Here is a 16,277-nt window from a genome sequence, read left to right as displayed (position 1 = left end):
CGTAGATTTCGGCTGAACGGTGGGGCGGATCCTGGCATGGTAGGCATCAAGCTGATCAACGTCCCCCGCACTACCAGCCAGTACTGCTGGTTAGTGTGGGGGGAGCAAGTTTTCCTTTAAAACAAATTTATCCCTCTTTAAGCCAGACAATACGATACATTTTTGGGTCAAATCTACAACTTTTAAATGGGCACTGTTATTTGCAAAAACTTTTTAGATCATGTAGATAATACATGTACATTTGTAACATACATTGGTAAAAAAAAATTGGCATATTTTTGTGTGATAAAATGCTGTCTTGCCTGTGTGTCTCTGTGTGGAGACAAAATACAGGAAGTGTGGGCAGGACAAGCAGGACTCCCAGCTACTCAATCAGCATAGGGGGCATGTCACAGAGCCCTGCTAGCCCCACCCACACTTCCTGTATTTTGTCCCAGCTGAGACACACAGGCAATAGCTGCTGGGACAACACAGCTTTTTTTCCGCCCAAAAATATATACATATATATATATATTTTTTTTTTAACGAATGTATATTACAAATCTACATATAATGTTATTATCTACATCATATGTATATATATATTTTTGCAAATGACAGGTGCCCTTTATAAGGGATTATCCAGGAATAGAAAAACAGGAGTAATTTATTTTCAAAACCGCTCCCTGTTGGTTGGGTGTGGTCCAGGTTGGGTGTGGATCTGCAGCTCAGTTCCATTGAAGTGAATGGAGCCAAGTTGTAATACCACACCCAACCTGGAGACAAACAGGGAGTGGTTTTTGAAATAAATTACCTCTGTTTTTCTATTCCTAAATAATTCCTTTAAATAATAAAAAATTTAAGGTGGTCCAATGTGCAAAAAAAAAACCTCAAAAACATTTATTTTAAAAAAAAATTGTGTTTATCATGTAAACCCTTTAACACATGAATTCAAGACTTAAATCAACACTTCGTGTCTTAGACGTGTGATCAAATGCTCCAGTGTAGTTGGAAATTACTCCCTTGCTTGGAGTCAAGCCAAATCCAATTTTGAACTATGGTTTCCTTTTCACATGAATGTTTACACAAGCAATAAACAAGCGCAGAAGTTCAGAATCTGACAGACACCGGAAGCCCAGTTCATTTACGTAGGGGTCTACAAGACCATCTACAATCTGGGTAATACATTCTTTAATATATATGAGATTAGAGGGGTACTCCAGTGGAAAGCAAATGTTTTCAAATCTACTGGTGCCAGAAAGTTAAACAGATTTGTAAATTACTTCTATTTAATAATCTTAATCCTTCCAGTATTTATCAGCTGCTGTATGTTCCACAGGAAGTTGTGTAGTTCTTTCCAGCCTGACCCCTGTGCTCTCTGCTTACACCTCTGTCCTTATCAGGAACTGTCCAGACCAGGAGCAAATCCCCATAGCAAACCTCTCCTGCTCTGGACAGTTCCTGAAATGGACAGAGGTGGCAGCAGAGAGCACAGCGGTCAGACTGGAAAGAACTACACAACTTCCTTTAGATTATACAGCAGCTGGGGTTAAGATTATTAAACAGAAGTAATTTACAGATCTGTCTAACTTTTTTGCGCCAGTTGATTTCAAAACATTTGGGGGGATTCTCAAATAATTTTGCGCCCAAAAAAATAAATTTGGCACCAAAATTTCACGAAAAGTATCGACCACACTGCGGTTTACACTGTTCATGTCAGTTTTGTAAAAGTGGGCGTGTCCACGTATATTGTCTATGTTTTCAAAGGGGTGAGAGTCCAGTTTACATAAAAAATTTCACACCAGCTTTTTGATAGTGTAGAAATCACAGAAATGGTTGTAGATTTTTGGGGAAAATTTATTATTTAAGTAATTATTAAAAAAAGAAATAATTATTATTGAAAAATGTTATAAAAAAAAATAAAAATGTTTTCTTGGTCTTTGCACCTGCACTCACATTTCAGCTCAGAAATGTTTTATTTATACAGTTATCTCTTGTCTGGGCACTGGTAACCATGGAATATTTTGTGAGATGTTTTCACCAGAATTTTCAAAAAATCCAATATGGCTGAAAAAATTATTGGCTCGAAAAAAAAAAAAGTGTCACGAAAATGAATTTTCACGTATTTTCATATTTTCAAAGCAGCACGAAAGACCTTTGAAAAAGTGAAAAGAAAAAAAAGGGTGGGAATAATATCGCTGGAACAGAAATTACAGTAGTTTTTGAGAATCTCCCCATTTTGTTTTCTACCGGAGTACCCCTTTAACTTCCAGAGCAGTTTAAGAAAAGAGTTAAAACTCTTCTATACTCTATGTAGTATTCAATGGGGGCTTATTCCCTATTATAAATGGATTATCCTACAATTAAAAGTTATTTCCCATCAGTTGCATACAGGATAAGACCCCACTAACCATAAGGAAAGAGTGGGAATATATGTAACACAAGGAACTTTTCTTCTCATTCTTGGGATCTGTGAAGTCCGATTGGTTGGACTCCCACCAATCGGCTACTTATCCTCTTATCCTATGAATAGTGGAGAACTTTAAATAGTGGGATAAACACATAAGAATCTGTAGTATTCAGGTTCAGACAAGAAACCATGGCTATATGTAAAGGTGTAAGACCTTCATATCAAATTTTTAAGCAGTCTTCTATGGTTTGTAGGCCCTTGAATCAGCGAGTAACCCTCTCCTCAAAAACTACTGTCCCTGTGATCAGAATTTGGTGACAGGGAAGGTATAAAAGGTTAATCTTGAAGATACAAAGCTTAATACAGAGGTTGTTAAAAAAGTTTCTGCACTTTTATGAAGGTGGATGGAGTAGATGTTGGTTGTGTCTTTCCATGTCATGTGACTTGCAAGACTATCGAAGAATTGACATAATCTGTTATTTTACGTAATTTGTTATGAAATAAATGTTAAAAGAAGTTCAGAAACCTTTTTAGTGGCCCTTGTAAATTAAAGGTCATTATTGGGGAGGCATTTACTCCCAGAAAGGACCTATTTGTGAATTGGAGGTATCAATTGTTTCAAATTGATTATAGTAGCTTGCATAGCACCAAACCAGAGCTGCACAGTATATTATTATGGACACCAGACTTATATTTATTAGGTATAAGACCCCTTGTAAATATCACAAGAAAGAATTCCTTCCTTGAAGTGCCAGACAAGATGACCTAATACAGGCAGATTACGGCTATTACTTTAAAGAATCTATTTAACAGTGATGGCTGGAGAGTGCCCAGAGCTCCTTAAAGCAGCCTTGAGGAAGATGATGTCATTGTAAGTAACTGGACGGGTTTTGGCAAGGCAGAGAGGTGTGCGGTTTGTGCCAATTTGAAAGCCTGCATTACTTTCAGACACAGATAATCTTGTGATCGCTCTCATATATGTTGGAGCTGTTGAGAGCATGTCTGGATAATAATGTCATTCACAGAAGGGGAAGCATGTGATTTCCAGGTCAGTCCCCACCCTGGTTCCATGCACCTTCAGCATCCTGACTTCATGTCGTTTTACAGGAAGAAAGCAAAGCTGTAACTTGTATCACTGTAAAAACATGAACGATTCTGGGCACTGCTGGACCAGCTGTACTGTTACCTAACCATAAAAACTAGTGATTTAGAAGTATAAAATGTCCAGACTGTATGGACTTATTTCAAATCTTTTATTGTTATAGGTTTGTTTTTTCCACTACCTACAGCCTATTTCCATTGTCACCATTCACATAACCAGTGGGGCTCCCAGTCGTATTTCCTAGTCTGAACACACACACATACAAATTATACCAGATTTTACAAGAAGCCAACTAACCTCAGCATGTCTTTGTAGAGGCAGCAAATACTGGAATACCTGGAGGACATCGCCCTAGGTTGGTTTGATACAAAAGCAATAAAGTAAAGAAACAACCCAGATAAAACTGATATACTGTTTTATGCCTAGTGTAGGGGCCTAGGCCGGGGTGGAGTATGACGCAAGGATTCTCTTTGCATTCAATAAAACTCTGCGTCATGCGCCTTCTCCTGATTTTACCAGTAAGATCTGGTGCTTATTTTCTCTTGATTTTCATGACCCATTGGCCAATACCCCCTCCATTTGTTAATGCAGAAAACTGGAAAGAAGAGTTCTGCACAATTTTTACCAATAGAAAAAGGAATGGGACCAACCAGGAAGGGGACTCCTCTCTACAAGGTCTGCAATAATTGTATGGCTTCTCCCCTATGTATAAGGCTAAGTTCAGGTCTTGTCTTCTACCCCACTTTGGACCATACCTTAAAAACCTGTCACAAATGGATGCCAATGCATGATACCAAAGGGCCCATTAACTTTAATAGGCAAAACGTAGTAATGTACAAATGAATAGTGGAGGGAATGGAATGAAAATGGACAGAACATAGTCCCAATATGAGTCAATGATCCCATCGGCTACAGGTCGGTCTATGAGTCAGCATATGACAGGTGTCCGATGTATCGCTTGAGCTGGATTAGAAGACAAGCTGTGAACTTTGCCTAATACAGTACATCAGTTTTGTCTGGAGTGTTTATAATAGAAGGGAGCCATGAATGATGATAAGAAGCCCTCCTAAGCTAGCAATGTGCACCATCTTATGACAGTTGTCCTTCATATAAGATAGGGCCAGAGACTAATAAAAATATTTGGAATATTGGGCAGACTAGATAGGCCAAATGGTTCTTATCTGCTGACACCAGCAGCATATATGGTATCAAACAATATTATACAGTATAAGCAATTCCTGAAGCTACATGTGGGCCCAAGTGAATAATGTAATGTGTGCCATGAATACATGAGCAATGTTTGCCTAGAATACAATACTTTCACAGCAATGACCAAACCTAAGATCACAATTCCATATAAGTAATATACAGTACAGTGACACTGGAAAAAAGATACATAACATCTTGTATTGATGAATCTAAGACAAATGCAACCACAGTTGCCTTTAGGGAGCAACATAAAAAAATGTTAATACAATTTAGCAGCAGAGAAATGAATTAAGGCAAGGAACAAAACAAACACTATAGCGTCATCTAGAGACCTTGACCATTACTCCTTTAGGTTTGGTGTCTGCTTTCAAGTTGACATTTGAATGGCAGAGTTACTGCAACACAATATGTCTTCCTAGAGCACAAGAGCTATCAAACAGAAGCTAGAGGCTTTTCAAGACATCATGGCTTCTGCTGAGTGAGTGGATCAAACCTTCACTACTTTGCATTAGAAAACCTCCAACTTTTCACATGTCAGCAAAACCTACTGCATATTCATTTTCAAGGATTGTCTCACATGGAACAACTATTATTTTCAGGACAGCTCAACTTCTTTTCCAAATATTCAGCAGGGGCAGATTTATAGAAATTATATAATTTTATAAGCTTGCCTGTCTTCAGATATAAACCAAATGTTCTTTTGAAAGTGTTTTCCTCGGTGCACAGAAGCAAAGTGACAAGCAGCTGGCTCCCGTCCCCTTGACTCACAGGTTACACTTACTCAGAATAATGGAATTATCACATGTGGAAAACTCTGCATTGGTTCCAAGACAAATGCAATTTACAGAGTGGAGTTTACTGGGGTAGTGCAGGCTACTTTTAATTTTAAAGTAAGGTACACAACACATTAAACACATCGCAAACTGTCCAGAGATACAACACATATCCACTCCAGCTTTTTGTGCTTTCAAGAAGTCTGCTAAATTTCAAAACAAACTGATGCAAGGTACACATAAAATCACAGCTTTATAGCCACCAACACCAAAGTTGACTATAGACATTGTTAACCAACACTAATCATATGCATTAGATAGAAGCAGGCTGATGGTTAAACAACCAATTAACTAACAGTCACCAGCAGAATAATTGCGTCGTCAATGCAACCACACTCATTTTTGTCCATGTTGGCTCTTACAGTCATTTTCACTGACCAAACAGTCAATGATAGTGGGTGAAGGATGAACAATCTATCTGGAAATGTTCTAAGAATAAAAATGTATGGAATAATCATTTATTGACTAGCTTCTATTGGCTAAAATTTTTAAACATAGCTTACTACATTTCATATGACAGTTTGTCATTGATCAGCTAAAACTTAAAAAAATGTTTTTAGCATTTTGGTGGAAATTGGCAGTTTTCATCAACTTTAATCCAGTAATAGATCCAGGAAGTGCTATCCTCTGCAATAGAGTCTACTTTGACAACAAGTAAACTAGAATTATGTAGAAATACATAGGGCTGCCATTGAGTGGTAGATTTCCCACAACATCAAAATTTGATAAGACATTTGCCTGTCATAAGCTTTGATTGGTGATCATCATCATCTTATCTCCCTCAACATGGCACCAATCGTGGACTGATCATTGTATTCGGCCAAGTATATGGACCATGTATGGCCATATTAAGAGAGGAAGACTTTCGGCAATGATCAGGAACATGAATATACTAAAAACATACCATAAAAAAGTTCTTTGGGGAATAACCTGTTTTATTCATCTCCTGCAAAAACAATTATTGCTGTCTAAGTATCCACATCCTGCCTTGAGGACAATTGCATCCGCTCTGTGAGACTTGAGTCTACACAGAGGGCAGTGGGAACAGTCGATGAGGTGCTTTGTGTGTTGGGAGCAAAGCCGGCTCAAACTCTAGTCTAATTCCTAGTTTTCATCCAAATTGCTAGACAGAAATGTGAGAAAAGGGTCTGCCAGCTCTGGAAGGAGGCACAAGAGGAAACCAGGAGAATTAACAGCAGATTTATTCACGCACTGCCACTTAGCTATGTAGAAAGTGTACTTCTGGTGCACCAGTGTGTGTGTAATAATTATCCTGGGATACTAAGGAACACATACATCATGGTACTCTTACAGCTTTGTGTAATTTAAGAACAGACTCAGGGAAACACATATTTTGTAGCCTGTAGTTGTCTGCTCAGGTAATATAGAACGAAGCCTATGTATGCAATCCAACATCAACAATGATATAACTTGTGGCTCCATAACGCAACACTTCAGAGGTCAATAGGTTTATATAAAGGCTCTAGAAAAAAAATATATTAAATGTGTATTATAGAAAAAGCATGCTTCATATCTATTGTATGTATAGAGATTCTTTAAATATTTTACATTTATTACTCTACATAAAACAATTTTGTAAACAATGAATTTTTGAAAAGGAAAGTTTGCATCTCCCAAACGTTAAATATTGAACACTTACAATAGGCATGGGCTCCATGGCCTCCTGCTTGATAGGAACTGGGTCAAACATTAGCATTATTGCATCAATGCCGCTTGTGTATTCTTTTCTGAAAGCAAAGAACAAAGAAAATATACATTATTGGGATGTCCTGAAAATACCCTGAACTTCTGAAAAGTAACACACTTTCACATTTTAGGACAAATCGATTGCTAATAAAAAGTTTGCACCCTCTAAGATTCCGATCATAAGCCCTTATATAAAAGTAAAAAAATTGAAAATAAAGAAACAGCACCAACAAAAAGGAAAGTCAGGTAATATAAACCCATTCATTGTTCCCCCTACATTGAGAACAACAATACATCTAAAGGTGAAAGTGGTTGTTACTCTGGAAGACTCAGCATAGCCATATGTTATATGGTCACACTCTGACTTCAAATAGGGCTGTATAACACTTTATGTTCGCTACAGCAATCGAGAACAAAACTAGTTACACTAGCTTCCTCATAGTCCAGGAGTCATTGACCATTACAGCTGCCCCACAAAAGAGGATTGTTCTTGAAATACAACCCCCTTAAGGCAATATACCCATAAAATATTAATGGGGTTGTCCGGGGAGGGGAAAAGGCATTACCACTTCTGCACCCCGGCACTCTACTTCTTCCCTTACAAAACAAGATGGAGTTATTACCAAATCACAATCATCACATGTGAGCATAACTACAATATTGCCATGGTATTTTAAAGGGGTACTACGGCGGAAAACTTTTTTTTTTTAAATCAACTGGTGCCAGAAAGTTAAACAGATTTGTAAATGAATTCTATTAAAAAATCTTTACCCTTCCAGTACTTATTAGCAGCAGTGCTACAGAGGAAATTCTTTTCTTTTTGAATTTCTTTTTTGTCTTGTCCACAGTGCTCTCTGCTGACACCTGTTGCCCGTATCAGGAACTGTACAGAGCAGTAGAAAATTCCCATAGCAAACCTATGCTACTCTGGACAGTTCCTGACATGGACAGAGGTGTCAGCAGAGAGCACTGTGGACAAGATTAAAAAGAAATTCAAAAAGAAAATAATTTCCTCTGTATTATACAGCAGCTAATAAGAACTGCAAGGATTAAGATTTTTAAATATAAGTAATTTACAAATCTGTTTAACTTTCTTGCACCAGTTCATTAAAAAAAATTTTTAAAAAAAGTTTTTCACCGGAGTACCCCTTTAAGACAATGCTGTTTTAAGACAATGACAGTTTCCCCTTGGTAGTTAATGTTTCAGTGTTAGATGGTTGTTTTAGCCAGTACTATTTAAGTGATTAAAGGAAAACCACGAAAATGACATATTATAGGGATTTGTTAGATAGATGTTTTTAGCTCTTAAATTAGCCTTTGCCCACATGCCAGAAAGTGTCATAGCTCAAGATGTTGGCAGGTTGAAATACTTTTGTATAATACTTTTGTTAAGAACACTGGGTTCCCGTCACCCTGCCATAGGATGCAATAATAGTTCTTCAGATCACTTCACTGTTTGATACCATGAACAATCTACGTCTTTTAAGTTTTTTGGGCATAACCCAGACTACTGTTCTCATAAGAAGTAGAAAGCTCTGAAGATACTGTGCTACTATACTGTAATATACCAACAGTCATATAGATTCCCATAAATCACTTTATTTATGTAGGTACATACTTTATATATGTGGTTATTTGATTGCTGTAGGTTAGCGTTATTTGGGTGTGAGGGGGGTAATGTTTTTCCTTGTGAGGAGTCTTCTTGGCCGGGCAATGCTTCCTGGGAGAAAAGTATGCAAATTAGATCTCCTCCAGAAGAAATAATGCATTTCATGCTATTATACACTTTTCATTGTCTGCTACTGCTATTTAGACAACATACTGTATATCTTTGTTGGTGTATAGAGACTGTGTCCTGGTCATGTGTCAAGGCTATTTTATGGGTTGGCCATTGACAATGTAGCTACTTCCAATGGAGACAGTCAGCATTCTTCCTTCTGGAGAGCTAAATTGCATAATACTAATATATGTTATTAATAATCCTAATATTTGAGAACTTCATGCTAGTATACACTTAGGCATTGTCTGGCACTGCTATTTAGACCACATACTGTATATCTTTGTTGTTGTATAGTTACTGTGTCCAAATACCTGTTCAAATTCATGGCACAGTTTTTTGGTTGCCATACTGTATGGCACATATAAGTAGGCACTGTGTGGTATAGTTATTAGTATACAATTTATTATAAATACACGATGGTGTTTTTTTTTTTGTTTTTTTTTTATATCAAAAGTATATCCCAAAACAATGAGGCTGCCCCTGTAGGGTGGGAAAGTGTTCATTTGCGTTCAGTTCCATGTACTTTGCACGATTGTACAAGAGATTTTTACAGCAGTCGAAAAAAATAACAACAAAAAAACTACTACTTTCTTTTCCTCTTAGGACTTAAAAAGAATTTACATTTCCTCATTACTGATTAAGACCAATGTGCCCACGAAGTTCATCCAGAGGAGAAGCTTTGTTTTGTTGCTACAATACACTGATCTTTCTTCCGCCACTAATTTTATATTGACTGGAAAGAGAAACTATTCAAAAGATACATAAAAAAAAAAAGTTATGTGAAACTAGAGAAGGAAATAAATAGTTCTTCTGAATTTTTTGTCATGATTACTGTCGATTAAAAGGGTAAAATGTATTTCCAAGCCACGCAAAGATTTATATCTAGATACAATTTAATAGCCTCATATTTTCCTGTCTAGGTCTGGCCAGTAGGTGGCATCTCTTTTATACGCCATAAAAGGCAGCTACACATTTAAAAGAAGAAGAAATAAAAACTTTCTTAAATTTCACTGGTCTTTTACTGCATTAGTAAATGAGACCAGCAGAGGACAAGTTGTGCAATAACCTTCTAGCATATATCAAGTTAATGTGTAAAAGCCAAACATTGTCACAATGATAGAGAATATTTTCCTAAGTTTGTTGCAACTACAATATAAATAGTTCCATGTTGCGCAGGAAGGGGAGGGGGCTTGTTTATCAATGATTTCTGTGCAGGTTTCCGTAAAAAAAATGTGTTGCAAATTTTTGAGCGATCACATCTTTGCGCAAAAAGGTGCAACTTTTTCATGCCAGTTTTTTGGTGTTAAGCCGTGATAAATCCCCCCCAAGCTGCAGTAGTGCACCACAACAATGTTGTCCTGCTGCAGCACACCACAAGAGGTCATGTGACATTTATACGGACTAATGGAATGTAAATCTAGTAATAAAGAAAGATCTGAAGTCCCTATGTGACAAGAAACCATGGTGGTATTATACAGCACAAGTAGTCTCACAGTAATAGATACTAGTTCCATTATGTAGCACAGTCTAAACACCCCTCCCTGGGTAGAAGCTATCACTACCATAGCCCATGTGTGCATTGCCAAATGTTGCAAAATGTGTCCGTCTTGTAATACCCTGGAATTCTCACTTAACAAGCTCCTTAAGTCAAACAGGACCAAACAAAGGTAGAACTCAAGTTGGGAGATAAAATAAACAGAAAAGCTGTTAAAAGGGCAATGATCATGTTTTCCTGTGTAAACCTGGTGACCTTTAAACAGATTTGCATAGAAGTCTCCTTAGCTGCTACATTCCTGGCATCCAACGGGCCATGTCATTGTATCGGGAAGGTTCTATAATGCGCTCCCCTCCATAAATTTTCTTACACTGTCTACTTCCCTCTGTGCAGGACAGTGGTGCTGGGGAGTTTTTTCTAGAGAACTGTTTTTGCTACTGTTGATGGTGAAAGGTTGGATCACTGGATGCCTTGTTATAGATAAATATGATGGATAGGTTTTGGGACAGATTTGTACAAAATGTGCCTTTTTTCTAGTATTGAGACATTTAAGGAATTTTCCCTGAAATGTGGTGTTTCCAGCTTCAGAATGGGGCCATGTTGCAGTTTTCTGGTCTCTGGTTGATTTGGCTTGCGCTTTAAAGGGGTACTCCGCCCCAAGACATCTTATCCCCTATCCAAAGGGGATAAGATGTCTGATTGCAGTAGTCCCGCTGCTGGGGACCCCTGCGATCTCCCTGCTGCTCCCGGCATTTGTTTAGAGCATCGGGTGCAGCACCGGAGGCTTGTGACGTCACAGCCGTGCCCCGCTCGTTACATCACGGCCACGCCCCCTCAGTGCAAGTCTATGGGAGGGAGCGTGATGGCTGTCATGCCCCCTCCCATAGACTTGCATTGAGGGGGCGTGGCCATAACATCGCGAGTGGTGCGTGGCCGTGAGGTCACGAGCCTCCGCCCCGCATAGCCGGTCATCCTGCACCGAGCGAAGTATAGCAGTTGTCTGGGGTGCCGCAGCCGAGATTGCGAGGGTCCCCAGTGGCGGGACCCCTGTGATCAGACATCTTATCCCCTATCCTTTGGATAGGGGATAAGATGTCTAGGGGTGGAGTACCCCTTTAAGGACTTGGCACAGCTAGAAATCATACACCATGCTGCTGCATTCAAATATAGATCTATTGGATCACATTGGATCACATAGTATGTTCAACTGGAGAGTGAGCAGGAGAGTATGGCAAAATATCTCCAGTTTTTCTCTCTCTCAGTTTGATAAATCTGGGTCAGAATCGTTATGTTCTTAGGGTGCTGAGGAGACCTTCAGCAGCTGTTGATGGACATTTGTTTGGCCAACTGCACTCTCCCCCGATCCCCCTATACACATGAATACCCTACTAAGAGGAGTGTTTGTTTTAAACGAGTAGGGCACAAGGGGGGATAAGCTGCTACCATACTTATCTCCCCGAGAACAAAAGGAGTAGAAAATAAAAAATGTAACATATCTGATTCTTCCCTCATCCAAAACCATCTTTTAGATGTCAGATGGTTAACCAGTCCCATTGAACTCAGTGGGTTCAGTTGCCACATGTCTAACATGTATGAGGGTCTTTAATTGGTGCAGGCTTCCTCCAGGTTCCCAAATTTACTACCACAGGGCAAAAATATATTAATAGGATAACTAACTTTCTATGAAATTTGGGGGTAAAAATAGGGATATTTGACTGTGAGCCCCACTGGACTGATATACAATGTTATAATCTGTGTGCAACACCGCAGAATATGTTGGAGTTATGTAAGCAAATAGAAAATGAGAAATTTCATTGTGGAATTCATTGACAAGACATAGAAGTAACCCAGATGAGGGCATCCAGGATAATGTGATAATATTTTATCCATGGCTCATGTTTGTTTCCCATGGATTTAACTTCTGAACTTACAAAAACTGCATCCCATCCCATATGTTTTTTTTAAAGGAAACATTGGAAAAAAATGAAATTCTGAGCAAAATAACTTATGTCCATATGTTTTCCCGAGGGTATGCAAAAACAAAAGCAAAAAAGAAAAAAACTGAACAAAAAACAAACACTACTCAGAAATAGGATATATAGTGGTCTAATCTTATGTATCGCCCATTGACATCAAGGGAATCACAGCCCCTGTGAACACGAACAGCTACAGACGTTCATAAAATCCAATAACACATCTGTGTTTGCCATCAGACATCTCTGCATAGGATATCCGAAATCTCCTTCATTTCATGTAATTTACTCTCTTCCTCCACCTTACAAGGCGAGCACTTCTGCTGGGGATTGCCAGATGTTGGTGTGTGTGGGGGCTGTGGGATTGTCTGGTTTAGCACACAGACCTTGGAGATCAACAATGAAAAAGGAAGGGGGGGGGGGTTTAAAAACCAACACAGTCCCTGCACTGACCTCCGCAGAACACTTCCTATGATGTGTTGTAGAAGTATTGGGCTTTAACCACCTCAGAGCGGTAGAGGCCTGTAAGTCATTAGAAAAGCACTGCAGGCACCGCGGGTGCTGGAGGGTTTAAGGCTGAATTTGGAACTCAGCAGAAAGTGGCCTCTATGTGACGGAACTAAATTCATACAAATGTAACACTTTCATGAATGTTTGTAAAAAATGTAGCTGACTATTACTTATATTCAATGTAATTCCAAGCAGAGCTTGACTTAATTACTTTGGATATTGAATTATGGACAATGCTTTAATAGAATGCTTTTTATAGGAATGACTCCATTTAGATGCATAGCATCGGGGAGTAGGTACCGTCAGCGGAATGAATGCTGTTTATAATAGTATCCAATAGTGTGTACAGGCAAAGGGGTCCTTGGCTCCGTTCCCCACTGGTCAAACATTGATTGCCCCTCCTACTCATAGGTTTTCAATCATCAATATTTAAGATTATGTTGAAGAGATTGCAAAATGTGTAAAAATTCTTGTCATAAGCACTTTTATGGTATATATATATATATATATATATATATATATATATATATATATATATATAAATAAAAGAGGTGGGTCTCCCTGCTAAGGCCATAACAATATCGAGCATAGCTTTGATCACTGGAGAACTGCAGTTTTACCAATGCAAACAATGGACCACATTTGTGGATACTTTACTATATTTCGTTTTCTCTGCATGGACTTATAAAGAAGCTATGAATAGATGGTACTAGGAAACAAATGGTTCCTCCTGGAGGAGAGACAATTTGCATACTTTTTCCCCAGGGAGCATTGCATGACCGGTAAGACTCCTCAATGCAGCTTGGAGGTCTCCCCACCTCATAACCTCTGCAATGCCACATTAAGTTGGAGGATTCCACCAGCCAGAGGACTAAAAACTGCTTCTTAGAGAAAAGTCAAGTTCTGCAAGAAATGTTGAGGTCAGATGACGGTGGGTCAAAATGCTGTGGAAATGGGACAAGTTGGGTCACTTCTAGGCCTTTTGGCTAAGTGTAATATCTGTTCTTATCAGTTTCATGCTGGTGGGCCATACAACACCTGTATGGAGCTGGTGGGGATGGGTGCTGCATGGTAGGGGGCAGGTGTACCGGGGCTGGTTCCACATAACCAACTCAATGGCTGCCCTTATGTGACCTGTTTCTTCCAGGTCTCGCCATGAGGTTGGGGGGTGTAGAGCTGAGGTACTTCTGTGCCTCGGGGAGTGGTGACCCTGAGGTGCCAAAACTCACTGGGTGTTATAACTCACTGAGTGAACGCACTGCACCATATACTCTTCACCTATGGCATTCACCCTTGGTATCCCGGCCTTCTGGCTAGGATCAGGGAAATTTTTATAGATCCGGCCGGATGACCGGGCAGTATATCTGCACTCATTCACTTATTTATTATTTTTGTATGTCACTGTGCCATGTTGCATGTTTTTGTTTGTACACAGGATTGTCAGGATGCGGTAGCCCTTCTGGGTGTCCCTCCTGGCGGTCTAGGGGAGGTGTGTGTGGCCATTAGGTTCCTCACCTCCCTGCAACCCCTGGGCATCTTTGCTTTGGTCAAGATGCCATCAGTATACGGCTCCTCAGCTGATACCTTGGTTAACGCCTAGGTTGAAGCCAGGTGCATTTGCGGCCCCTTAGTAGCTTCAGTCAAAAGGGGCATCGAACCTGGATCCTTGCAGGTGCCTTTTGGCCCGGAGGAGAAGGGTAGGTTTGTTGGGGGGCCTCTCTCCTGTTGGAGAAAGGCTTAGTGATAGACCACATCCTTTGTGCACGTTTTTTTTAGTGTGACACGTTTGCACTTTTTCTTGCACTTAAAGGGGACAAGTTGGGTTCCCTGGAGTACTCCATTAACTGGGGACCCACAACCTAAAACCTTTTTAATAGTATGCCATTACATTAACAGTAGCTAGGCAAAGGACAGTGCTATAGTTATTGCTAACAAAACACCTATTTTAATGCACCTCCTGTTTGTGAGGTCTTCCAACATCTCACCAAATGCTGGCCTCCTGTGTTGCAGTGAAGAAAACTACGGTTCAAGACCCCTGGTAATGTATATGGACAGCAGCTGTACATCAGCAGAAAGGCATGTCTGACTCAGTGATCGTCCTGCCATAAAGAAGAATGACTTGCTCTGCAGTGACTGAGCAGGGAGGAGAACCCTGCTGCTCCTCAGTATTTTCAGACAATAAACCATCAATGTGTTGTGTGCGGGGTTTTTCTTTATTTCTGGGCCATTATTTTCTTATCGGTATCAGGGAACTTTAACTGTAAAATATCCTATTCTGACAATCCTAGTGGGAAGCTGACTATAGATGGATGTTTGGATCTAATGTCACTCTGTAGGGTACGGAGTGTTAGACACCCCCAGGCATCTGCTTTTGGGGGAAGGTAATTCTGTCAGATAGGATTATCTAGGCTGACTTTCCCTTGAATGCACAGCAGGTGATGACCAGCCACTCAGCCCTCCTACTTCCATAGACATCTAGCAGGGGTGAATGTGAATAGTGGCAATGAAAACTTAAAGGATTTGTCCAGTTAGAACAAGCTCTTTTTGTTTGAAAGGTTTCCTGATGATAAGCTGCAGGAAGAGGCTGACAAGTTTTTCAGACATGCCTGGTCTCCAGAAGATCTGTCTCTTCTGGCTGGAAGGATCAGAACTAGAGATGAGCGAACTTACAGTAAATTCGATTCGTCACGAACTTCTCGGCTCGGCAGTTGATGACTTTTCCTGCATAAATTAGTTCAGCTTTCAGGTGCTCCCGTGGGCTGGAAAAGGTTGATACAGTCCTAGGAGACTCTTTCCTAGGACTGTATCCCCTTTTCCAGCCCACCGGAGCACCGGAAAGCTGAACTAATTTATGCAGGAAAAGTCATCAACTGCCGAGCCGAGAAGTTCGTGACAAATCAAATTTACTGTAAGTTCGCTCATCTCTAATCAGAACTCTAAAACAGGGCCCCGGAACACCTCTTTATTAATTCTCTAATAAGACATTTAGGGTAGTATTTAAAGTGTTACTGTCATTATTAAAAAAAACACACTAAGGCTAGGTTCAGACTACGGAATCTCCGGGCAGAAAATTTCCGCCCGGAGATTCCGAGTGCGGCCAGCGCTGACTGAATCAGTCGGCGCTAGGACCGCGCGGACACTGCAGTCTCCAATAGACTGCAATGTGTTCCGCGAGTATTTCCGCCTGAAGAAAGAGCAACGCCATTCTTCAAGCGGAAATTTCCAAGCGGATTTTCCATTCACAAATTCCGCTTCACAAATTCCGAAGTGTGAATTTGT

At 39.8% G+C, this 16,277-nt stretch overlaps 1 protein-coding gene across 7 annotated transcripts in view; it reads right to left on the bottom strand.

Moving 5' to 3' along the window:
• KLF3 (KLF transcription factor 3) overlaps positions 1-16,277 on the bottom strand; it is a 140,668-nt gene that overhangs the window by 16,962 nt on the left and 107,429 nt on the right. For 4 of the 7 annotated variants that reach the window (XM_056556634.1, XM_056556600.1, XM_056556617.1 and 1 more), the window contains exons 2-3: positions 7,194-7,281; positions 3,789-3,842 (exon numbers count right to left, since the gene is read on the bottom strand). In XM_056556634.1, the coding sequence (XP_056412609.1) occupies positions 3,789-3,842; positions 7,194-7,250 (111 nt within the window). In that variant the 5' untranslated portion in view covers positions 7,251-7,281. The remainder of the gene's footprint in view (positions 1-3,788; positions 3,843-7,193; positions 7,282-16,277) is intronic. The other 3 variants (XM_056556609.1, XM_056556643.1, XM_056556651.1) reach the window with 1 other exon arrangement.

This window comes from Hyla sarda, chromosome 1, assembly GCF_029499605.1.
Source record: "Hyla sarda isolate aHylSar1 chromosome 1, aHylSar1.hap1, whole genome shotgun sequence".
NCBI classification, from domain to species: domain Eukaryota; kingdom Metazoa; phylum Chordata; class Amphibia; order Anura; family Hylidae; genus Hyla; species Hyla sarda.
The sequence above is the reverse complement of the archived record's forward strand: the minus strand, read 5'-3'. Positions and strand labels throughout refer to the sequence as shown.